The 26,443-nt window shown below is 35.8% G+C and overlaps 1 protein-coding gene and 1 non-coding gene across 3 annotated transcripts in view; one reads left to right on the top strand and one right to left on the bottom strand.

Moving 5' to 3' along the window:
• Positions 1–26,443, top strand: part of Ccdc158 (coiled-coil domain containing 158) — an 85,671-nt gene that overhangs the window by 57,763 nt on the left and 1,465 nt on the right. The window contains exons 17-21 of one of the 2 annotated variants that reach the window (XM_027939863.2): positions 9,034–9,182; positions 10,680–10,739; positions 12,391–12,450; positions 15,479–15,546; positions 17,304–17,462. In XM_027939863.2, the coding sequence (XP_027795664.2) occupies positions 9,034–9,182; positions 10,680–10,739; positions 12,391–12,450; positions 15,479–15,546; positions 17,304–17,462 (496 nt within the window). Of the gene's footprint in view, positions 1–9,033; positions 9,192–10,679; positions 10,740–12,390; positions 12,451–15,478; positions 15,547–17,303; positions 17,463–26,443 lie in introns of both variants that reach the window. The other variant, XM_071614818.1, reaches the window with a different exon arrangement.
• LOC114096376 (U6 spliceosomal RNA) lies at positions 23,070–23,176 on the bottom strand. The gene has a single exon (XR_003583416.2). It is a non-coding gene; the product is annotated as a U6 spliceosomal RNA (small nuclear RNA).

Raw genomic sequence — 26,443 nt, 5'->3', positions numbered from 1 at the left:
GATTTTCCTTCCACCAAAACCTGGAGAATTCCCTAATCTTTTTTTTTTTTTTTTTTTCTGTTTTCAGGTTTACTTCCTTTCTTGGTTTATTTCTTTATTTTGGTGAAGCATATATGCCCTAACTTCCTGGTGTGAAGGATGCATTTCATTATTTTGTTTCCAAATTGTGCCTTTATTCTTCACTTACATTTGATTTATGCTAAGAATTTTGTTGCTCTTTTGACATTTTTATTCCAGAGCCTTTGTATATGACCTGTATTTTCTGTCTTAAAGATTTAGGATCTTTTCTTTACCTTCATTTCTGCTGGAGGAAGTCTTTTTCTCCATGTTATACTGGATACTTATCAAGCTCTGTGTTGCTTAGTTCTCAGACATTTTCATATTTATTTTTGGCTTCAAGAGAAGAATAATATACTCCATTTTCTTGGCTTTCTCTTTCTAGAAATCCTATTAATTATCTATTAAACCTCCTAGAGTGATTCTCTAATTTTCTTTAATTTTGATGCCTACTTTATCTCATTTTTTGTTCTCACTTTTTAAGAAATTTTCTCAACTCTTTCTTCCAAACATCTATTGACTTTTTTCTTTGTGTGTATATATGTCTGTGTACACACACACACACACACACACACAGTGTACTTTTTTCTAGGAACTCTTTTTGTTTAAGTCTTCATAGCTTTTTCTGTTCTTTCATGGATACAATACTTTATTGTTTCTATTTAAGTATAATAACTTCAGGGTTTTTAAAAATAATTTCTTCTAAATTATTGTTTCTTCCCATTCATTTTTTTCTGCTTAGATGTCTGTGTTTCAAGTTAGACACTTTCCTTCCATGCTCAGTGGCTGTTGGATGTCCCTTCATATTTAAGATGGTTGGGCTCTAGAAAATCAATTCACAGCTCTGTAAGGTTGGTAGGGTTTGTCAACTGGTAGATGGTTAGGTATTGCTTTTTTATTGAGGAACCCAAAAATTATCTGTAGATCTTTATCCTTGGGGTGGTTGACTCAAGGTGATCCCAACAACACCTCCTGTAGACTTTGAGCCAGTTGTTCCATTTTGTAGCCCCTTCCTTACCCTGGTCCTAGGAACCTGAGGCTTGAATTCCTGAGCTATTTGGAAATATTGTGGTGCAGAGAAACTTGCTCCTTGTTGGCTATTTTGAGCAGGCATTTCAGGTGTTAGCTTTCTTTTTTATTATTATTTTATTGGTTCTTTTTAGTTGTACATGACAGTAATGACAGTAGAATCCTTTTTTTTTTTTTTGTACTGGGGATTGAACTCAGAGGCACTCAATCACTGAGCCACATCTCCACCCTATTTTGTATTTTATTTAGAAACAGGGTCTCACTGAGTTGCTTAGTGCTTCAAGGTTGCTGAGGCTGGCTTTGAACTCGTGATCCTCCTGCCTCAGCCTCCAGAGCCACTGGGATTAAAGGCGTGTGCCATCATGCCTGGCTAGAATCCATGTTGATGTAATTATACAAGCATGGAATATATCTTATTCTAATTCACATTCCTACCCCCTGCTCCTTCCCCTTCCCATTCCTACCTCCTGCTCCCTTCCCTCTATTGATTTCTCTGCCATTTACCCATAGTTTCTTTTTTTTAAATTAATTTCCTGTGGATGTACACTATGATGAGATTCGCTGAAAAAACTAGGAATGGAACCATCATTTGACCCAGTTATCCCACTCCTCAGTATATAGCCAAAGGATTTAAAATCAGGTTTTAGCTTTCTTTGTTTTGCTAAATCAACTACAAATTACCAATTTGCTTTCTAGCTCCGCCCCCCCCACAATGTTGCCATTACTCAGTGATCTCTTTCCTTTCGTCTTTATTCTTCTTAATTTCTTTAATGTATTTTAGTGGAGGGCTTCAAATAGAGCACAAATAAATGCCAATGTGTCTTGTTCAGAAGTAGGTCATTGCTGTTTGGATTGTTCTTCATTGCCCCTTCATTTATCTTTTATCTTTATTTTAGTCCTTTTACTTCATGATTCTTTTTTTTTTTTTTTTTTTTACTTCATGATTCTAATAGTAACTGAGATTTACTGAACACTCATGTACCCGGCACTGTGCAACGTACTTTATAGATTAGCCTCCTTATTCCCCACAATATTTACATGGGGTAGATGCTATCATTATAATACCTGTTTTACAGACAAGGAAACTGAGATTTGAGGAGCTAGGTGACATAGAGACTTCAGTCAACAAAAACACAGTTGAATCAAGACTTAACCCAGACATCGTGAGTCTAGAACTTGTGTTCTTAACCAATATACAGTCATGATTCTCTATACTATTTTGCTAAATGCTATTTCAAAAATAATTTAAATAGCTGTTATGTAAATAGATATTCTACCTGAACTAATATTGTGTTTTATTAGGTCTTTGTAAATGAAGATCATACAGTTAGAGCTTCAAATGTGTTTACAGTAATTCAAGAGCTTTCCCTTGTGTTATAGGTGAGAAAGTAGGCAAACCAGGAAAGTTACATTATGTGATCTGGTTCATGCTCAGTTGCCTAGAACATGTATGTGTGTATATATATATAACTGGAAGTTTTATTTAGAAGTCTTACTAGTTTGATATAGAAGTATTTTAGATTTGTTTCAGAAAGACTATTTTAGCATACAAAGTGAAAATATTTCCATGATGATATAATTTATTTGATTATATGTCAGATTCTATACATATGCACTATAATTTGTACTGGCTATACTTGATCTTTGCCACTGGAGTACCCATGGTGTGGACAAGATTTTTTGCTAAAAATCTTTATTATGACTTTTGTCCTGTTTTCTCATTTATTTTTAACATACTATAAAAATAGTGTGTTCCATTTTTATTACATTCTCTTAAAAGGAATATAAGTTATGAGAGGATGGATTTGGTCAGATATTCTCAGAATAGAATAGTCTAATTCAAACTAAATGAGATCAAGTTTTTATATTCATCTTTTTCATTTATCTTTTGTTTTTAGAGAATGGAGATAGAAATAGTCAAAAAGTGCACACTCTTCCTAAGCATTACTTATCTTACATCATCACTTATAAATGTGCCTGTAATGGACTCAATGCCATTAGAATAGTATTTGGAAGTACATTAGAGATATAATTTAGTAGTAATTTTAGAAATAAATCTAACATAAAATGAATTTAGAGTAAAATATAAGATATAAGAAAATATAAAAATATAGAAAAATTAATAGAAACACAAAATAAACCTTAAGTCTAACAATAGCAACATCAGCTTATATTCTTCTCCTGAAGAAAAAAGGTTGTAGTTTTGCTCTGCAAGTGTAGGTTTCCTGGAAACAACCTGTAGTATATCCTAATCATCACAGACTAGAGTGCAGAGAGTAAGACTCTTTGCTGGGCTCCTTACTTCAGGAAGAGTTTATATTTGGTTAGTTCTTTACTAAACTGACAAGAATCATATGTAAATCATATTTTAGAATTTATTTCCCAGGTATTTTCTAAGTTTAAAAGTATATTTTGCTTATGTTATAAATCAAAGATGAATTTCATATGTAATAAGCAGTAAAGTATTTTTAAAAAATGAACAAGCTGGGTATGGTGGCACACACCTAAAATCCCAGTGGCTTAGGAGGTCAAGGCAGGAGGATCGCAGGTTCAAAGCCAGCCTCAGCAATTTATCAAGGCCATAAACAATTTAGTGAGACCCTGTCTCAAAAAAAAAAAGGGGGGGGGGGGGTTGAGGATGTTTCTCAGTGGTTAAATGCCCCTGGGTTTAATCCCAGTACCTACCTACCAAAAAAAAAAAAAAAAAGATTGTTTAGAAACAAACATTAAAAGGAAAGATTGATAATTTTGACTGTTTGACTAAATAAAAATTCTTAAATCACAGACCACTATAAACAGAAATTAAAAAGAAACCACAATCAATAGCTAAAAAATGAATAACTGTTCATCTATAGAGGAAAATAGCACACGCACTAATAGTGTTCTAAAGATAACACATTCACCAATAGTGTTATCTAAAGTAACAAATTCACAAAGAAGAAATGGAAAAAACCCATAGATATGAACAATTTTCAAACTCATTTGTAAACAAACAATGAATGACCATATTCACATGTTAAATGATAATGGGAAGAGTATAATATGATAAGCACTCTTGGTATCATACCTGACTGATCAGCATACACATTGATATGACTTTCTGATTGTTTTTTGCTTTCAAAGCTCATAATTTCTTTATTTCTTTTCTTAATTTAGTAAACTTTATTTTTAGGGCAGTTTTAATTTTACAGAAAAATTGAATAGAAAGTACAGAGAGCTCCCATAGATTCCCTTGCCCACCTCCAATACAGTTTCTCCTATTGTTGTGGTGCATTTGAAATAAATCACCAGGTCAGTCTTGAAGCAAGACATGGGACTTTATTCACAGATGTGGATCGGAATGGCAGTAGGCAAGTTGCCTCTGCAACCCTCAACCCCTTGCCAGAGGTAGGGTATCTCTTTTATAGCCCAAAACTACAAGTCAAAACCATAGCAATATAGGAAGTGGGTCAGAATGACCCAGTTCAAGATACAGTACACTGCCTAAGAAAAATGGGAATTAAAATGAGAACATTTTACAAATGCATTTTTAAATAATACATTGTATAAGAATAACAGAAACACTTTCAACCACCCTGCATTGCCAAACAGGATATGCTTAGAAGGAGGTGGCAGAGGCAGGGTTTTCTCAGGAGAAGCATTTCTTATATGAAATGGAGTCTAAGGGTAAAAAGGAGTTTGTCTGGTCAAGGCACATGTAATTTGGCCCATAACACTACTATTAACATATTGCATTGATGTGGTATATTTGCTTTAATTGACAAGCCAGTGTCGATACATTATTAACTAATGGTTTACACAGGGTTCATTCTTTGTCTTATAAATTATATAGATTTGGGGCTGGGATTGTGGCTCAGCGGTAGAGCACTCGCCTAGCATGGGCGGGACCCAGGTTCGATCCTCAGCACCACATAAAAATAAAAGCATTGGGTTGTGTCCATCTACACCTAAAAAATAAATATTTAAAAAAAATTATATAGATTTTCACAAATGCCTAAAGATATGTATCTCCCATTACAGTAGCATACATTAGTTTCATCACCCTAAAAATCTCCTGTGCTATGCTTACTCATCCCTTCATCCCTTTCCTTGGACTATTGGCAACTACTGATCTTTTGACTATCTCCATAGTTTTGTCTTTTCCAGATGTCTTATAGTTGGACTCATATAGCATATAGGCTTTTCATATAGTATATTGAGTCATATATAGTATATTGGCTTCCCCACATAGTAATGTACTTTTTTGGGTTGGGAGGTACCAGGGATTGAACTCAGGGCACTCAACCACTGAGCCACATCCCCAGCCTTATTTTATACTTTATTTAGAGACAGGCTCTCACTGAGTTGCTTAGTGCCTCACTTTTTGCTGAGGCTGGCTTTGAACTTGTGATCCTCCTATCTCAGCCTCTGAGCTGCTGGGATTACAGGTGTGTGCCACCGTGCCGGGCTACTTAGCAATATACTTTTTTTTTTTTATTAGCTATACATGACAGTACAATGATCTTGACAATTTTAATATATTAAAAATATATTAGCAATATACTTTTAAGGTACATTTTCAGATCTTTTCATGGCTTAATGGCTAATTTATTTTAATTGCTGAATACTATTGAATAGTATGGATATCTTGGTTGCTTTCGAGTTTTGACAGTTATACATAAAGATGTGATAAAAGAATCAAGTGAAAGTTTTTGTGTGGATGTTAAGGTTTCAACTCACTTGGGCAACAGCATATTTAATTTTGTAAGGAACTGCCAAACTGACTTTCAAAATGGCTGGGGCACAGCATTTGGTGTTATCAGCATTTTGCATTTTAGCCATTCTAATAGGAGGTTAGTAGTATCTTGTTGTTTTAGTATGCAGTTCTCTAATGATATATGATGTTGATGTGACCATATTTTAATTTGCTGATTTGCCGTCTATATATATTTTATGGTAAAATTTCTGTTCAGAACTTTTGTCTATTTTTTTGAAAATTGTGATATTTGTTTCCTTATTGAGTTTTATAAGATCTTTTTGTTCTGTTTTATTTGTTTTGTCTATTTGGGGTATCAGTCCATTATCAGTTGTATGTTTTGAAAGTGTGTGTTTTGTTTTCCTAGTCTGTGGCTTGCTTTTTTAATCTTTTGACATTGTCTTACCAGAGCAAAATTTTTAATCTTAATGAAGCCCAACTTATCAATGTTTTCTTCCATAGATCATGTGTTTGTATCCCCTATGTTATTTTCTGGGATTTTCATAGTTTTACATTTTATACTTGGAACTATGATCATTTTGAGTTACCTTTTGTGAAAGATGTAAGATCTGTGTCTGGATTCATTTTTTTCCATGTGGATGTTCAGTTGTTCCAGAACCATTTGTTTAAATACTGTCCTGTCTCTACTGAATTGCCTTTGCTTCCTTTTCAAAGATAATTGACTACATATTTGTGAGGCTATTCTGGGCTCACTGTTCTCTGCCATTGGTCTTTTTGTCTATTATTTGACCAATACTATCTTGTTTACTGTAACTTTATGGTTTGAATTGTGGTGCTGGGGATTGAACTCAGGGGGCTTCAAGCATACTAGGCAAGGACTCTGCCATTGAGCTGAATCCCAGCCCCTATGGTAAATCTTGAAGTTGTGTAGTATCAGTTCTCTGACTTTGTTCAATATCATATTGGCTATTCTGAGTCTTTTGCCTTTCCATATAAACATTAGAATCACTTTGCCTATATCCACAAAATAACTTACTGGGATTTTGTTTTGGGATTGCATTGATTTTGTTTATCAAGTTGGGAAGAACTGATATAACAATATTGAATATTCTTATCCATAATATGGAATATCTCTTCATTTATTTAAATCTTTTGATTTCTTACATCAGAATTTTATAGTTTTCCTATCTGGATAGAAAGAAATATTGGAGGGGACTTGTCTGTGAGCTGTTTCCCTCCTCCCCTGCAGCAAGTGAATTATGGAGTTTCAGGGACACTTTTCCAGAGCCTGACAAGTGTTATGTAGGGTTTGGTTTATTATACTTCTTGAGAGAAGTCTATAATGAATAGCTTATCTATAGTTGGCAAAGTAAAGAGTATTGCCTTCTTGGTGTTATGTGACACTCTCCCCAGAGGAGGGCAAAGTTAAAAAACCTGCTTCTTATGAACCATATACAGGCCCTAGAAAAGGGACATCTTAAAAAGAATCCTACTAAAGGGGACCACCTAGTGGGACCACCACAAATATAAAAACTGCTGAGAGTTCAGGGCTGGGCAGGAGCATGTATAAATAAGGCTCAGTAACCTAGTCCTCTGCTTCTAAAGTCCCCAGACATCACACCAGGACCACTCAGGTAGGGCCTTATTTCCCCACAATACCTCTCTCTCCTACTCTCTCAACCTCAGAGGGGCCCAACATAGCAGCTACCAGAGATAGAAGGTATAAGGTAAGAAGAAAAGAAACTTACTTACTCCTGTTTTACTAAAACCCAAACCTAAAATAGTCCTTTCAACTTGTTCTATAAATTTGCACATCCCAAAACAATGGGAAGCAAACACATCAAAATGTTAAAGGTGTTTTTCCACCTCCCTCATGCTTTGGTGATCAAGCAAGGGCAGATAAGCATATTGCCACCACACCCAGTGATACTGATCATTTGTAATAAATGTCAAGTACTTATGCATTTTAATAATTGCCAGAGCTTATTAAATAAACTTTCTAGTGGACAGAAGATATGAAGTCCAGGATAGAGCTAAAGTGACTGAGGACTACAATAGGATTAAGTTTTCTTAATCAAGTTTATGAGATGTTATTCCACGGTGGATATTATGTGTCTCAAGGTTAGAACAAGAACAAACCCAGCGATTAGTAAAATGGGATAATCTACTGGGAAAGAGATGTTTTCACTCATGATTAAGAAACTGGTTCACATCTTTATACTTTTTAAGTGAAGACAGTCAAATTTAATAATTTAATGGAATCTAGTTTATGAAACTTTAGACTCATTGTGGCAAGATGACCATTGGTATACTAGAAAGACAACACTGTGACACTTTTGAGTTAGAGCTCATGATATCTCCAGCTAGATATTGTACATGCTCTATCAGTGAAGGTGGGAAGTGGGGAAAAGCCCAAAGAACCAAAATTTTGCGGTGTTCAACCCTCAGAATCAATCTGTCCTGCAGATGTAAATCTACAATGGAATGCATGACTCAGGTAGAACATTTCAGTGACACACTGAGTCTACATACCCACTGTGGCAACTTCTGACTACCATGTGGCTTCCCTTCTTGATGTGCCTATTAGGTACTTCTACACTTATTATTATATTGTAAATATTCATTGGATAATACTACATCAGTCAAATGTCAACTAACAGTTTGAAAATATTGGATATCTTTTTCTTCATTAGTGAAATGGAAATAGATTAATTCATCTGTTGTTTACTTCTAAAGTTCTGTAGCTTTATAAAATTAGTTTATCTCTATGGGCTGGGGATATAGCTCAGTTGGTAGAGTGTCGCCTCGCATGCACAAGCCCTGGGTTCAATCCCCAGACCATAAAAAAAAAAAAAAATTAATTTGACTCTAAACAAAGTAATAAAATTGTTTTGCCTAGATGTAATTGAAAATATTTCATAGCATGCTAAGGATGTTCATACTACATTGTTAAAATTAAAAATTAATGTGTATAATTTGAAACCACATATGTATATATAAATACACTTGAATACACAAACACACACATATACATACATATACACACATTAAGTTATAGTACTCTATCAATTATTGATTGATTGTTATTTCTTATTCCAGAGTGGGGTAAGATTTTTATACCTGTGTAGTCAATTTTATTTTCCTCTTCTTGCTCTTCCATAATTTCTATTTAAGAGCTGATTAATTTTATGACAGAAAATAACATTCACATCTGAAAAAAAGTCTTTGTTTTGTTCATTGTTTTAATTCAGCACTGCATGAAGGCTAATGTACTGAAGGAAGACCCAACAAGGGACCTGAAACAGCTTCTCCAAGAACTGAGAAGTGTGATTAATGAGGAACCGTCCTTGCCTCTGACCAAACCTGAGGAGAGTGGGAGAACACCATCTCTCGGAGCCTTGTATGTGCTGTATGGGACCAAGCACACTCGGAGTAGGAAGCTCCTCTCATGAGTGGTTTGCGATTAAGTTGTCCACGTTACTCTCTGGGAAGCTGAGGTTTAAATAATTTGTAAGAGTGTCTGAAGTTAGCAGGGGGAAGCAATATGAAAGTGGAGGAGTTAGACAAAAATTAACCAAAAGCAAAAAAAAAAAAAAAAAAAAGCTTGACATCAATAAAAAATAATATAGTCATTCATTCAAAAAGTAGCCAGTCCAAGGTGTTACTCAAAGTTATATTTGTATAGGAATTTATAATTCCCAGCATATTTGAGAGCCATAATCTTATTTGACCATCACAACAACCAGCACCTGTTTGCTTGCAACACATGCTCCAATGGTGGAGCTAAAACTAGAAACTTGAGAGCTGCATAACACCCTCAGTGTAAACTAGGGAAGAACCTTCATTCCCTAGGCATTCATGACAATTACGCATACCCAATTAATAAAAGGTCAGAGCCAAAAAGGATTTAGTACCTCACTAGTCTGTACTGTGGAAATCAATGAGATTCTCATATTCTTTTCAAAAATGCTTTTTAACTTTATTGTGCATTGTCATTTACCCTACCTTATCTTAAAGCATTTTAAAATGATGTATATTTTTTATATTTTTTCATTTTTCTAATATTTATTTCTGGTTATTTGGCAAATATCTAAAAATACTACTTTCTGATATAATATCTATATAAACAATATCCAGTTCCTTAAGATGTTCAATTAGTATATATTTACTCAAGTTGCCAAAATATTTGCTGGATTTGTCTCATTGTTATAAATATTATTAATAATAATAGTAAAATATCAGTAACAGTACAATTGCCTAACATATCATTGCATTGTTAGAATCATGTATTGTCAGAAATGTTCTGTTGGCCACTCCATTAAAGAATACTTTCACCTGAAGAACACTTTCATTTTTGTCATAACTATAATATGCCTTCTAAGACAGAATAGTAATATTTAGTTCATTAGATAGATGAGTGAATTTGGACATAGATTAACTCGCCTCCTTCTATGAAGCTAGGAAACAAACCCAGAAGTAAAAGCTAGAACCCCTGGCTCCTAGCACTGATCATCCACAGGATTAACATGGCTTCCCTGGCCAGGTTTCCATCACTCCTGCCACTAGTGACACACTTGAGCTGTTTGGACTGTGTCAAACATGAATGTATTTGATCCCTGCCTTTAGAGAACTTACGTTAATTTTTTGTAATCCTACAAAACGACCTTTGTCATGACAGCCTACATTCTGCCTAATACTTAAGAATCCATAGAAGGAAATTATTTTTGATTTTATGAATTCCAGAGGTAACCCTTTATTAAATTTGTTTGGAGGCCTAAAATCCACATTTTTAGCTCATAAAAAATTGAATTCATGTGAGCAATTGATTTTTAAAAAGACATAGAATCTGGAAATTGACCTATATATAATTAACTGAAAATTATATGTGTCTGCACAGAAATGAAAGAGTAAGAGATTGCATGACTGAATCAAGCATGAGATCAGAGATATGCCATAGGTAAGAAGAATCTGAAAATCTGAATCTAATTAATTGTCCAGGATTTATATGTGGGCTGGTAACTTACAAAGTCTATTTGGATTGTTTTCATGGAACTTCATGGGCATATTGGTTTCAGTGAAGAAAACTCGTTCCATTGTTAAATTGACTCTAAAAGGGATTTCAATGAAATGAACTTAATTTACTTTCTAGAAACCAACTTTATAGGCATTTCTTTTTTGCTTATTTTAGATTTCACTGATTATGTCAGCTTTCTCTCACTATAACAAAATTCCTGGAGATGTCATCTCAGCAACTCAGAAGGATGAGGCAAGAATATCACAAACTCAAGGCCAGCTATAGCACTTAGTGAGATCCTATATTAAAATCAAATATAAAAAAGACCTGGGGATGTAGCTTTGTGGTAAAGTGCCCATGGATTCAATCCCCAGTACAAAACAAACAACAACAACAAAAAACTGAGATAATTAACTTATAAAGGGTTTATTTAGTTCATAGTTCTAGAAGTTCCAGTTTAAGATCTGGTAGACCCATTGCTTTGGGACTCTGTTGGGCTTCCTGATAACAATGATGGGAAACAAGTGATGGAGCAAACTGCTCACATCATTTACAGGAAGCAAAAGAGAAATAGAAAGAGCTGGTTCCTACAATCTCCTTTGGGCCCATGCCCCAGTGACCTAAGGACCTCCCATAAGGTCCCATCTCCTAAAGGTTCCACACCTTCCAATAGCACCATCCTCGGGACCAATCCTTCCGCACATGGGCCTTTGAGGAACTATGAACATCCAGTCCATAGCACTGATATTTAGCCATCTGACGCTATTTATTATAAGGCATGCCATACCAAAAAGATTGTTCTATACATGTTTACAATGGCTTATATAAATGTAAAGAGAAGAACGGTCCAGAAGGGAATTATAACAACCTCAACACAGGTTTATAAAAACTTTACTAAAAACAAGTCTACTTTCATCAGTAGTTGAATAGCTGAATTTTAAATGAACTCATTAAATAATAAGAACATAAAAAAATGAAATCCACAACCTTAAAGTAAGATACAAAAAAAAAAAAAATCAAGACAACTTCTGAGAACACTTTAGCCAAAAAGGAAAAACAGATTACTATTAATTTATTATTCATTGCTTGATATTTTCAGTAACTCACTGCCTTTTGCAAGAAGTACATTATCCCTTGGTCTGCACTGAAGAATCTCCTAATTTATCAGCCGTCTGCCTTTACTCCCATTTTATGTTCTAATCAAACCAGATTACTCCCAATTCCCAGAGCTTCATGTCTTTTTGTCTTCAAGCTTTTCTGTATATAATTTTCTCTCTACCTGGAAAAGTCAGAGGCCCAGACTCCTTTGAATCTGCATCTGTCTGAGAGTAATATTCAGATGAACTATTTTATTTTATTGTGTAATTTTGTTATATAATTAATGCTCAGTGATATGTTAACCTGTCTACCATATGGTATCATTTCATCCTGGATGAGACTAAATCAGGCTAGGGTGTAGCATGCACAAGGCTCTTGGTTCAGTCCCCTGTGACAAAACAAAACAAAACAAATTATTTCTCTCACAGACCTTTACTAGACTGATAAGGAAGTAACATTGTGTAGTATTTAATTTTTCTCATTCTTCTACTGACAGAAGCAACAATTCATTAAGGGACTCTACCGAAGGGAGCAAGTCCAGTGAAACACTCAGCAGGTAAGAAATTATCTTACCAGCCTCCAATTTTCAAAATGTACCTTTTACTATTCTTCATTAATTAACTCAAAGATTATTTACTAGGGGCTGGGACTGGGGCTTAGTGGTGGAGTGCTCCTCTTGCATGTGTAGGCCCTGGGTTTGGTACTCAGCACGACATAAACAAAATAAAAGTATTGTGTCCACCTACAACTAAAAAAATATTTTTTTAAAAAAGATTATTTACTATCCATAATGTGCCATGTGCTGTGCTAAACCCTTAGAAAATTATAGTGAGCAAAATAGACCTATTCTCAAGGTCTACTTATTGACCAGCCACTGGCAAAAACTTATTTTTATTTTTTCTGTTTTTACCACTCATAAAAAATAGAGCTATCAGAGCCCTCTTTTTGTCTTAAGAGTAGGAAAATGGTTTCTACTGTTGTAATTTCAGTTAAGCTGAGGCTCATTCATCACCACATCTTCAGCACCAAGCATAATGCCTACCACCTAATAGCCCTTTAGTAAATATTTATTTAGGGAATGTTTCAAGACAGCATTAAAAATATTATCTTACAGCCTCTGCTACTTGACCACAAAATTGTAAACTTGAGTCTTTCTAAATATACCTTTCTATTAATATAAAAAGTGAAATTTTGATTTCCCTTTCACTTGAGGATATAACACTACATAGTACCTATTAATAGTAACTTACTGTATTTTATTTTTTCTATTTTCTGGTTGTTTTAGACATATTTAATCTACCTCATCTAATCTATGAGGTAGGCATTATTTTCCCATATGTAGGTTAGAAATGAAAACTGAGAGATTTCTTCAACAATTTGATAAGGTTATATAACTTATACACAATGTACAGTCTCCTAAGTACATGCTAGTGACTCCTACTATGTACTGCCTTTGGGGACCAAAGCTGAACTACGTAGGTAGAGGTGGGTGGAGTAGTTACTCCCTTGAGACAACTAAAGCTCTCCATGACTTAGAAAAAATTGCTTTCTTCAACAATGAAATTACCAGAATACTACATTTTATGAGGGGGAAAAAAACCTATATCCTTCAAAAAAATCATGGAGAGGATATTGTTCCATAGTTTAACGTATGGCTTAATAAAAGATAACTGGATATGCTGTGTCATTATTCTCATTTACTGCTAAGTATTTTTATTATTTCACTCTGATTTCTTCTGCTACACATTGATCATTCAATAACATATTGTTTAGTCTCCATGTGTTAGAATAGCTTCTATTTTATTTTATCATTGATTTCTAATTTTATTCTAATATGGTCTGATAGAATGCAACGTATCGTCTCTAGTTTTTGTGTTTGCTAAGAGTTGCTTTGTGGCCTAAGATATGGTCTATTTTAGAGAAGGATTCATGTGCTGCAGAGAAGAAAGTATATTCAGTCATTAATGGACGAAATACTATATATATGTCTATTAAGTCTAAATTATTTAGTTCTATAGCTCTTTGTCCAGAATTGGAATTATCAAGAATACAAATAACAATAAATTTTGGCAAGGATATAGTGAAAAATGTACACCCATACATTGGTGGTTCAAGACAGCATTAAATTGCAAATTGGTACAACCAATCTGGAGAGCAGTATGGAGATTCCTCAGAAAACTTGGAATGGAACCACCATTTGACCCGGTTATCCCATTCCTCAGCATAACCCCAAAGACTTAAAATCAGCGTATAATGGTGACATGGCCACATCAATGTTTATAGCAGCTCAATTCACAATAGCTAAACTATGGAACCACCCTAAATGACCCTCAACAGATGAATGGATAAAGAAAATGGTGTAATATACACAACGGAATATTGTATATACTATATATATACTATATACTATTCAACCAAAAAGAGGAATTAAATTATGGCATTTGCTGGTAAATGGATGGAACTGGAGACTATCATGCTAAGTGAAATAAGCCATCACAAAAAACCAAAGGCAAATGTTTTCTCTGATATGCAGATGATAACTCACAATAAGGGAGGGAGTAGGGAAGAATAGAAGTACTTTGGATTAGACAAAAGGGAATTAAGGGAAGGGGAATGGGAATAGGAAAGATAGTAGAATGAATCTGACATAACTTTCCTGTATTTTTATATGAATACATGACCAATGTAATTTCACATCGTGTACAGCCAGAAGAATAGAAAGTTGTACTCCACATATGTATAATATGTCAAAATATATTCTATTTTCATCTATAACTAAAAAGAACAACAACAACAACAAAAGACAACTGGAACTGCTTGGGAGGCTGAGGCAGGAGCATTATAAATTCAAGGACAACCTGGGCAATTTAGCAAGACCCTGTCTCAAAATAAATAAAAAGGGGTGAAGATGTAGCTCAGTGATAGAGCACTTGCCTAGCAAGTGCAAGCCTCTGGGTTCAATACCCAGTATCACAAAAATAAAAGAAAAATAAAAATTGGATCTAACTTGCCATGATATCAGCTATCAGCACAGCACCTGGTAGGGGAACCCCTCTGGTATTTTCTGAGAACATCTTAATGAAAATAGCTTTGATCTCACAAACCACCTTGAGAACTGCTGTGACCTTCTTAGACTACCCAATTCACAAAGAACTGCATAGTTTAACTTTTTTATTTAATTAAGTCTTATACTTTTGTAAACTGATACTGCTAATGCTAAGAGATTTTTGTTGTTGCTGCTGTCTTTGGTCTCTTCAATTTTAAATGAGTCATTAAGATGCATTTCTTAAAATTCATGAAAAGATGATTTGGGTTTGTAGGATTATTACTCAAACATGAATTTTTTGACCAAAATTATATGTTACTTCATCCTGAAAAATGTTCATGGGTGCAGAATGCAAAGTGACAACGCAACTTCAAATCTCCATCTTAGGGTATGTTAAGATTCCTGCAGTTTAGGATTATGATTGCCACCTTAAGTTTTACTTTAAGCCATCAAATTTGCCTGTGTTGACAGGAGTTCATAAGATTACTTTATAACCAGAATAACCAGAATACTCTCCTTGCTGTTTTGATGTTTCCAGAGAGCCAGTTATGCTGAACGCAGGAGACCTAGAAGATCCATCTAGTTGTTTCGCTTTCCAATGCACAGGTGAGTCTTCAATGAAAGTGCTACCAAAAGCTTGTCCTTGTCCCTGATGGCAATTTCATAAAGACACAGTTTTGAGGAAAAAAAAAAAAGATTTATTGCTTTGCTAGCAAAGGAAAAACACAGGGGACCCCTGTCCCAGAGGCCCATCAGGGAGAAGAGGGCTTTTAAAGAAGTTCTTCAAAGAAGTCCTCAGTGGGGGGAGGTTGTGATTCAGTTGTTAATTTGGGAGATAGCCATTCCTTAGATCTTCTGGTGCCAACCTCCAAGTGTGAATTACTTGGTCCCTTTGGTGGATGTATGCTCAAATACAGATGATGAATGAGGTCTAGGATGGGTAAAGGGTAATCCTGTTCCCTGCCACTGGGTTAGGGAGGAGGAGAGGGGGAAAAGGAAAAGAAAAACATGTCTCTTTTAAAATGAGCTGTGAAGGGTCTATTAAAAAGGTGCAGTGGACCACTGTTACAAAAGCACAAAGACAGGACCTGCTGAAAACCCTGCAGCTCCCCATTTTCATGAGCTTGAAAGCCAGAGTCCCCATTAACTCTCCTGTTACTTCCTCCATTCATTCTGCTTTATCCACTCTTGAATTGTTCCTTGAACATGTCAGGTGCTCCCTGTTAGGGCCTTTACACCCACTGTGTCTCCGTATTATTAACCCCCTCACCTTTCTTAAAGTTTTGCTCAGATGTTATGTTCCCAATGAGACTTAACCCTTACCACCTTTTTTGAAAACCACAACCTTTTCCTATACTTTCAATCCCCCTTAACCTTTTCCTTTTGAAAGTTACACATTATCTTGTAGCATACTATGCAACTTACTGATTTATGTTAGCTCCATAAATTAAACAAAATTTACATAAATTAAACAAAAGCTACACAGTCTTTAACTATTTGGTTTCCTGATAAATCCCAGGAACCTTGAACCTATCTGATAGAAAACAGGTGCTCAACAATTACTGATTGGGTGAAAGAAAAAGGAGAATTGAGCCAGACAGCACTCTCATTTCTAAGAATTATAATCAAAATGATCTTTATAACAGCAGGCTTCTGATGGAAAAAGTTAAAATAGTGAAACAGAGGAGTTTTGAGATTAGACTAGATTCCCGGTTTTGCCAATTTCCTCTGGGTTCTTGTCTCGCAAATTTTAAAGAATAAAATCCAGGGATGGTCATGCAAGGGAAGAGTAAACAGAGCAGAATTTATTTAAGCAAGAAGAGCTAGAACTCCCACCATGCAGGAGGGGGCCTAATAGCAGAAAAAACCATTTTGGTGTGCTAGCTTGGGAATTTCTATATAGTTCTGGGTAGAGCATGGAGCAAAATAGGCATTGAAAACAGCACCATGGCTATCTGGCCTTTGAATTTTGATTTTTTCATTCAACTTTCATCTGGGTTCAGTCCTACCTCTGGTTTTCCCACCTCTGGAACAAAGGAATTGGTTGAAGTGTTTCCACAGGTGAGTCCCATGGCCTTTTACCTTTGAAATAGGCCTTGATGGTGCTCATTAATATTTCTACAGGTTGGCTTCCAGGTGTGATTTCTGCATTTGAACAAGAACTTAATTGGGGAATATCACTTCTGATTGCTGATCATTCATTATTTTTATTCATTAGGAGAATTGAGATAGACCTTGCTCTCATTTCTAAGAAATCATAAACAAAATGATCTGTATAAAAGCAAGCTCTCTCTATGCAAAAGTTTGATATAGTATGCTATTTTTAATCACTGTCTTTTACTTTTATTCTTGCAAAATTTCAGCAAGTCCAACAGTGAAAAATTCAGCTTCCCGTTCATTCAGTTGTTCTCCTAAGAAATCTCCAGTGCATTCACTCCTGACTAGTTCAGCTGAAGAGTCAGTGGGTTCCACATCACGGTATAGATCTACCAAATCTATTCATTCACCTGATTCCGTTAAAGGTAAGAATAATCTGATATAGTTTATGGGATTAATTGATTTTTCATCTAGTGAATTTCAAGTTCTTTTCCATAGTCAGAATTAACAAGATTTTGCCTGCCGATCTTATATGCAGGCTCTAATTGATGCTGTGTAAAATGGTCTTAATTAAAACAGCCACTATGAACACATATGTAAAAGCATATGCTAGTAAAAGCATAGATATTATATGTAAGTATTTTCTCTGACATAAACAATGGATATTTTACCCTTTGGGGGGATCTCCTTTTAAATGCTCTGAGTGACTTTTCTCTTATTTACATCCTTTACAACATGGCTTTCCACCTGTTCCAGCCTTTGTAAATGCAAATTTCTATTACATAAGCCTGTCAAAATGTTCTCATTTTTAGAATTTTAAGTTCATTTGTTATTTGACAAGACAGGTGGAAAAAAATTATTTGATGTAGAATAAATGCCTGATAAATATATAGGTGTTTAATATAAGTGTGTTAGATTGAATTTGAAATGTTTCTCATCATGTATGACAGTGACCAAATCACTTCTGTGCTCTATGGCATCATTTCCATTGACAAGGGATAAATCAGATAAGCTGTTGCCTCATTGTCAAGTCAGTTCTATTGAAATTTGAAATTTCAAGTCTTTTAAAATTCTATGCAATGCACATTTCTAGATCCTAAAAAAATGAAAATCAGAACCTAATCACATCTTAGTACACTTTTTATTCACTTCTTTTTGTATTTGTGTCTTCCTTCATCCCTTATGATTCTTTTTTTAATTAATTAATTAATTAATTTGTTGTAATTTGTTATACATGACAGCAAAATGCATTTCAATTCATAGTACACAAATGGAGCACAATATTTCATTTCTCTGGTTGTACATAAAGTAGAGTGACACATTCATTTCTTCATACATGTACCTAGGGTAATGATGTCCATCTCCTTCTACCTTCCTATACCCGTTCTCTCTCCGTTCCCCTCCCTCCCCTTTGCCCTATCCAAAGTTCTTCCATTTCTCCCATGCTCCCGCCCTTCCCCCATTATAGATCAGCATTCACTTATCAGAGAAAACATTCAGTCTTTGGTTTTGGGGAGATTGGCTAACTTCACTTAGCATAATATTCTCCAACTCCATCCATTTACCTGCAAATGCCATGATTTTATTCTCTTTTAATGCTGAGTAATATTCCAGTGTGTGTGTGTGTGTGTGTGTGTGTGTGTGTGTCACACACACATATATCACAGTTTCTGTATCTATTCATCTACTGAAGGGCATTAGGTTGGTTCCACAATTTAGCTATTATGAATTGTGCTGCTATAAACATTGATGTGGCTGTGTCCCTGTAGTATGCTGTTTTTAAGTCCTTTGTGTATCAACTAAGGAGTGGGATATCTGGGTCAAATGGTGGTTCCATTCCAAGTTTTCTAAGGAATCTCCATACGGCTTTCCAGATTGCTGGTGGGACTGCAGATTGGTGCAACCAATGTAAAAGAGTGCCTTTTGTCCCACATCCTTGTCAACAATTATTGTTGCTTGTTTTCTTAATAACTGCCATTCTGACTAGAGATGTTGAACATTTTTTCATATATTTGTTGATTGATTGTATATCTTTTTCTGAGAAGTATCTGTTCAATTCCTTAGCCCAATTTTTAAATTATTTTTTAAATATTTTTTTGGTTGTAGATGGACACAATACTTTTATTTTATTTCTTTATTTTTAATGTGGTGCCAGGGATCGAAACCAGTGCCTCACACATGCTAGGCAAGTGCTCTACCACTGAGCCACAACCCTGGTCCCCCTTAGCCAATTTATTGATTGTATTATTTGCTTCTTTGGTGTTAAGTGTTTTGAGTTCTTTATATATCCTGGAGATTAGTGCTCTATTTGATGTGTGTGTGGTAAAAATTTGCTCCCACTCTGTAGGCTCTCTCTTTTGCTAAGAAGAAGCTTTTCAGTTTGAATCCATTCCATTTATTGACTCTTGATTTTATTTCTTGCACTTTGGGAGTCTTGTTAAGGAAATCAGGGCCTAATCCAACATGGTGAAGATTTGGGCCTACTTTTTCTCCTATTAGGTGCAGGGTCTCTGGTCTAATTCCTAGGTCCTTGATCCACTTTGAGTTGAGTTTTGTGTGTGGTGAGAGATAGGGGCTTAATTTCATTTTGCTGCATGTGGATTTCCAGTTTTCCAAGCACCATTTTTTGAAGAGGCTATCTTTTCTCCAATATATGTTTTGGGCACATTTGTCTAGTATGAGATAACTGTAATTATGTGTGTTAGTCTCTGTGTCTTCTATTCTTCATTGGTCTACCAGTCTATTTTGGTGCCAGTACCATACTGGTTTTGTTACTGTTGCTCTGTAGGATAGTTTAAGGTCTGGTATAACGATGCCACCTACTTAACTCTTCTTGCTAAGGATTGCCTTAGGTATTCTTGGTCTCTTTGCAGATTGGTTGGTTGAATTTCATGACTGCTTTTTCTATTCCTATAAGGAATGTCATTGGGATTTTGATTGGAATTGCATTAAATCTGTATAGTGCTTTTGGTAGTACAGTCATTTTGACAATATTAATTCTGCCTATCCAAGAAGAAAGGAGATCTTTCCATCTTCTAAGGTCTTCTTTAATTTCTTTCTGTAGCGTTCTGTAGTTTTCATTGTAGAGGTCTTTCACCACTTTCATCAAGTTGATTTCCCCAATTTTTTTTTTGAGTCTGTTGTAAAGGGGGTAGTTTTCCTAATTTGTCTTTCAGAGGATTCATCACTGATGTATAGAAATGCATTTGATTTATGGGTGTTGATTTTATATCCTGCTACTTTGCTGAATTCATTTATTAGTCCTAGACGTTTCCTGGCAGAATTTTTCAGATCCTCTAAGTATAGAATCATGTCTTTGGCAAATAGTGATAGTTTGAGTTCTTCTTTTTCTATTTGTATCTTTTAATTTCTTTCGTCTGTCTAATTGCTCTGGCTAGAGTTTCAGGGACTACATTAAATAGAAGTGGTGAAAGAGGGCATCACTGTCTTGTTCCAGTTTTTAGAGGGAATGCTTTCAATTATTCTCCATTTAGAATGATGTTGGCCTTGGGCTTAGCATAGAAAGCTTTTAAAATGTTGAAATATGTTCCTATTATCCCTAATTTTTCTAATGTTTTGAACATGAAGGGGTGCTGTATTTTGTCTAATGCTTTTTCTTCATTTATTGAGATGATCATATGATTCTTATCTTTAAGTCTATTGATGTGATGAATTACATTTATTGACTTCCATATATTGAACCAATCTTGCATCCCTGGGATCAACCTCACTTGATCATGGTGCACTATGTTTTTAATATGTTTTTGTATTACATTTGCTGGAATTTTATTGAGAATTTTTGCATCTATGTTCATTAGAGATATTGGTCTGAAGTTTTCTTTCCTTAGTGTGCCTTTATCTGGTTTTGGAATCAGGGTGAACTTGGTCTCAGAGTTTGGAAGTATTCCCTCTTTTTCTATTTCATGGAATAATTTGAGGAGTACTGGTATTCTTTGGAGGGCTTGTAGAACTCAGCTGTGAATCTATCTGCTCCTGAGCTTTTCTTGGTTGGTAGGCTTTTTTTTTTTTTTTTTTTTTGAGAGAGAATTTTTTAATATTTATTTTTTAGTTCTCGGCGGACACAACATCTTTCTTTGTATGTGGTGCTGAGGATCGAACATGGGCCGCACGCATGCCAGGCGAGCGGCTACCACTTGAGCCACATCCCCAGCCCGGTTGGTAGGCTTTTGATGCCATCTTCTGTTTCATAGCTTGAAAGTTATCTGTTTAACTTGTGTATATCGTTCTGATTCAGTTTGGGTAAATCATTTGACTCTAGAAATTTGTCGATGTCTTTGATATTTTCTATTTTATTGGCGTGCAAATTTTCAAAATAGTGTCTAATTATCTTCTGTATTTCTGTAGTGTCCTTTTTTGTCATGGATTTTAGTAATTTTGAGTTTTCTCTCTCCTTCTCTTCGTTAGCATGGCGAAGAATTTATCAATTTTATTTATTCTTTCAAATAACCAACTTTTCATTTTGTCAATTTTTTTCAATTATTTCTTTTGTTTCAGTTTTATTGATTTCAGCTCTGATTTTAATTATTTCCTGTCTTCTACTACTTTTGGTGTTGATTTGTTCTTCTTTTTCTAGGGCTTTGAGTTGTAATGTTAGGTCATTTATTTGTTGACTTTTTCTTCTTTTAAGGAATGAACTCCATGCAATGACCTTTCCTCTTAGTAGTACCTTCATAGTATCCCAGAGATTTTGATATGTTGTATCAGTGTTCTCATTTACCTCTAAGAATTTTTAATCTCTTCTCTGATGTCTTCTGCAATCCATTGTTATTCAATAGCATATTATTTAGTCTCCAGGTGTTAGATTAGCTTCTATTTTTATCATTGATTTCTAATTTCATTCCATTGTGATCTGATAGAATGCAGGGTAGTATCTCTACTTTTTTGTATTTGCTAAGAGTTGATTTGTGGCATAATAAATGGCCTGTTTTAGAGAAGGATCCATGTGCTGCTGAGAAGAAAGTGTATTTACTCGTTGATGAATAAAATATTCTTTATATGTCTGTTAAGTCTAATTATTGACTATATTATTGAGTTCTATAGTTTCTTTGTTTAGCTTTTGTTTGGAAGATCTATACAGTGGTGAAAGAAGTGTGTTAAAGTCACCCAGTATTATTGTGTTATGGTCTATTTGACTCTTGAACTTGAGAAGAGTTTGTATGATGAACATAGATGCTCCATTGTTTGGGACATATATATTTATAATTGTATGTCTTGTTGATGTATGGTTCCCTTAAGCAGTATAAAATGTCCTTCATTATCCCTCTTGAGTAACTTTGGCTTGAAGTCTACTTTATTTGATGTGAGAATATAAAACTCTGCTTGTTTACACAGTCCATGTGAGTGATATGTTTTTTCCCAACCTTTCGCCTTCAGTCTGTTAGTGTCTTTTCCTATGAGATGAGACCCAGCATATTGTTGGGTCCTTTTTTTTTAATCCCATCTGCCAGTCCATCTCTTTTGATTAATGAGTTCAGGCCATTAACATTCAGGGTTATTATTGAGACATGGTTTGTATTCCTGGTTATTTTGGTTTCTTTTTGGTTTTTAACTTGACTTGGTTTCTCCTTTGATTGGTTTTTCCTTTAGTGTGATACCTCCCTTTGCTGATTTTCATTGTTGTTTTTTATTTCCTCCTCATGGAATATTTTGCTGAGGATGTTCTATAGTGCAGACTTTCTTGTTGTAAATTCTTTTAACTTTTGTTTATCATGGAAGGTTTTTGTCATCAAATCTGAAGCTTAATTTTGCTGGAGATGAGATTCCTGGTTGGCATCCACTTTCTTTCAGAACTTGGTGTATGTTATTCCAGGATCTTTTAGATTTGAGGGTCTGGGTTGAGAAATCTGAAGAGATCCTAATTGGTTTCCCCCTCTATGTAATCTGATTCCTTTCACTTGTTGGTTTTAAAATTCTCTCCTTATTCTGTATGCAAAGTATTTTCATTATAATGTGCCTTGGTGTAGATCTGTTGTGATTTTGTACATTTGATATCCTGTAAGCCTCTTGTATTTAAAAATACAGAATGCTCCACGAATTTGCATGCCATCCTTGTGCAGAGGCCATGCTAACCTTCTTTGTATTGTTCCAATTTTAGTATATGTGCTGCTGAAGAGAGCGCTTCAATGTGCTTTCTGAAAAGAAAAAACAGTCCTGGGGTACTCTGAGTCTTTTCCATCTTTGAGTTCCACTCTGCGTCCCCATCAGGATCAGACTTTCCAATCTGTCCAACAACATAGCTTCCAGGGTACTTTTGAAGTCCCCAGCTGGGATCAGACCTGTAAGTCTGTTCCAAATTGTCTGCAAATTGTCAATCATATGAGCATCTTCGGCCCCATTATGCAGTTTTCAGGGTGTTTGATAGCCCCTACCTAGGTTTTAAGAAAAAACCCTGAAAAGAACATTCCTAAGATCTCAAGTAATCTAGGTACATTCAATAATTTGCAATTTCTTGTTATTTAAAATAATAGAGAGGACACAAAACCCTGTAGAGAGCTTAGAGGCACTTTGGGATAGGATAAAGTCAGATAAGTTTTAATTAGAAATCTGTTCATATAATAGGGGTCCACTTTGTTTTGAACATAACTCTCACTGTTCTGACAACTGTTACTTATTTAAAAGCTGACTCCCCCTATTCCTAAGTAAGGGTGAAGTGACATTAGCTATTTCCCATTTTCCACCTTCGGCTAAGGTATCTGTCCTTTGGCTCACTGACCATAGGAATGGGATCATGCCTGCACGCCTAAGAAACTGTTCTCTCTCTCAAGGCCACACATAAATCATGACCAGCGCACAGCTTTGCACCACCTTTTTAGTCCCCTGTCTCCCCAACAGTGAGAATGATACTCCCTAGTATTGAATAACTTAGCTGGGGCACTTAAAGTGAGACTGCAAAGAAAGTTGAGAAAAGGGAGTGAGGAAAGACAGGCCAAGAACAAGATATTCCTTCAGTTTTAGCTGAAACTTGGGGTCAAGAGATTTATGGCACAAGCATAGAGTTGGATTTGCCACTAAGTGTACTGGGTCTAAATGTGGTGTTTAGTGGGGAGTAGTTTCCTTGATTGTTACATCAAGGCCTTTAACAATGTGTTTTGGGTGAACCCCATGTTTGGCAAAACAAAGGGATGCTCAAGCTGGGAGACAATCTCTCATATTCGTTTTAGGAAGCAATTCAAGTTCCCTTTGACTCAGGAAAGGGGTATGTTGGCCTAAGGGACTCTCCTATCTTCAGTGTTTTTATAAACAAGTACTCGTCTTCTTAAGGGACAAACAGACTTTTGACCAAGGAAAGGAAGAAGAGAAAGAATAAGAACATCACCTGTTTAAGTCCCACAGAAGTTAAGAAACCTATATGATGCCCACTGTGCAGCATAAGAGCAAGAAAGGGCTTTAAGAGGATCACTGAGCTCCTTTGCAGTTTTAAAGTTCAAAGATTTACTAGATCCCTAGGACCACATCAGCCGCCACCTTATTGACATTTGAATCTACTGGACATGGAGCTTTCCCAGCCACCTAAGAAGGGGAGCCCAGGACAAATGAGGCATATGGAGATTGTGCTCTCTGGTCTTTGAAAGTAGAAACAGAGGGAGGGGGAGAGAGAGAGTGAGAGAGAGGGAGGAAGGGAAGGAGGGAGAGGCAGATAGAAATAGGTTACAGGTACAGGAACTAAGCGAATAAGTCATAGTCAAGACACTTACCAAAGTTGATGCCTCTGAAGCCCCATCCTCAGGGGCCAAGAGATGTCACAGAAGAGATGTCTCTGAAGAAGGGTAGGAGGAGTTTCTAGAGAGGGGGAACTCAACTCAAGACCAATGGGGTACTTGGCATACATGATAGAAAAGATTGTCAGCACAAGCCAGACAAAAGCATAGACAGAAGTTTTTTTAGGAAGGTAGTACTCATTCAAAGGACAATGTGGCTGTCTCAAGAGTGAGAAGCAGCCCAAACTCAGACAAGGGGCCCAATATTTATAGAAGAGCTATATCAGGTGCCAAACTGGAGGTGGATGTAGGATGGAACCACACAATTTCAGTTTTCCTGTACTTATGTATTTCTCTCATTTTATAAGGGTGTGGGCCAAGGTTTACAACTGTGTTTTCTGCAGCTCAGTGGCTTGACTCTGCATTTCAGTGGCTTGAGGGTATTTCCCTTAAGATTCCATATTTCTCTCTATATATCCTAAATCCCTATCTCAAGGAGGTGAGGCAGGAAGATCACAAGTTCAAAACCAGTCTCAGCAAATTAAGAGAGACTCTAAGCAACTTAGTGATTCCCTGCCAAAAAAATAAAAAATAAAACAGAGCTGGGCTCAGTAGTACACTCCTGTAATCCCAGTGACTGGGGCTCGGGAGGCTGGGGCTCCAGAGGCTGAGACAGGAGGATCTCAAGTTCAAAGCCAGTTTCAGCAAAAGCAAGGCACTAAGCAACTTAGTGAGACCCTGTCTCTAAATAAAACACAAAATAGGGCTGGGGATATAGCTCAGTGGCCGAGTGCTCCTGAGTTCAATCCTTGGTACCCAAAAAATAAATAAATATAAAACTATCTGGGGATGTGGTTCAGTGCTTAAGCACCCTGGGTTCGATTCCTGGTACTCCTCCTCCCCCCAAATTTAAAGTATCAAATTATTTATCTGTTAAGAGCAGTGATTATTGTAGGAAAGTTATCACTTTGTTAATTTATGTTACATGATAACTTGGCATTTTTCCCCTGTTGTTAGATAATCAGAAAACATCACGTTTCATAGCATTAATGTCAGAAACCTCTCAAGAAATTGTTTCTCATCCTCTTGAATTAAAATAATAACTAGATGATTGTCTTTAATTCTAATATCTGTAATGAAAAAAGGTGCTTTTTAATAGCAAGATGAGCCAGCAAATAATTTTATGAAGATTATACAGCTAGTTAGGGGCTAAGATCAAAGTAGAATCTTTAGGGATGGGGGATATAGCTTAGTGGTAGAGCACTTGTTTAGCATGTGTAAGGTCCTAAGTTCAATCCCAAGCACTACAAAAGAAAAATAAAAAAGAATTAAATTACTCAGCTTACTAATCAGGTATCTTTAGAGATAGACAGGACTTAGCATATTTATTGGAGAATAGCTTTCATGCCTCGGGGTGCTTTTCAGTTGCTATTGCCACTTTTATTGTAGGTCACTGAAGACATGGAAGCACCCACCTGACCCTCTCCCATGATGTCAATACTATTCTCATTCAGGTGACAACTAATGGATGGGCAGTGGCCTCACATATATTTGAAAGCAGCGCCAATGTCTGAATTAGATCTTGCTCCCCCAAGCCCTAAGTTAATAGAACTAGTCAGGTTTGGCATGAAAAGCTGTCATTTACAATGCAGAGTATGTCATTAATTAAACTTGAAGTATTCTCACCC

The sequence above is a fragment of the Marmota flaviventris genome, chromosome 7 (assembly GCF_047511675.1).
Source record: "Marmota flaviventris isolate mMarFla1 chromosome 7, mMarFla1.hap1, whole genome shotgun sequence".
NCBI classification, from domain to species: Eukaryota; Metazoa; Chordata; class Mammalia; order Rodentia; family Sciuridae; genus Marmota; species Marmota flaviventris.
This window is presented reverse-complemented; position numbering and strand designations above follow the sequence as displayed.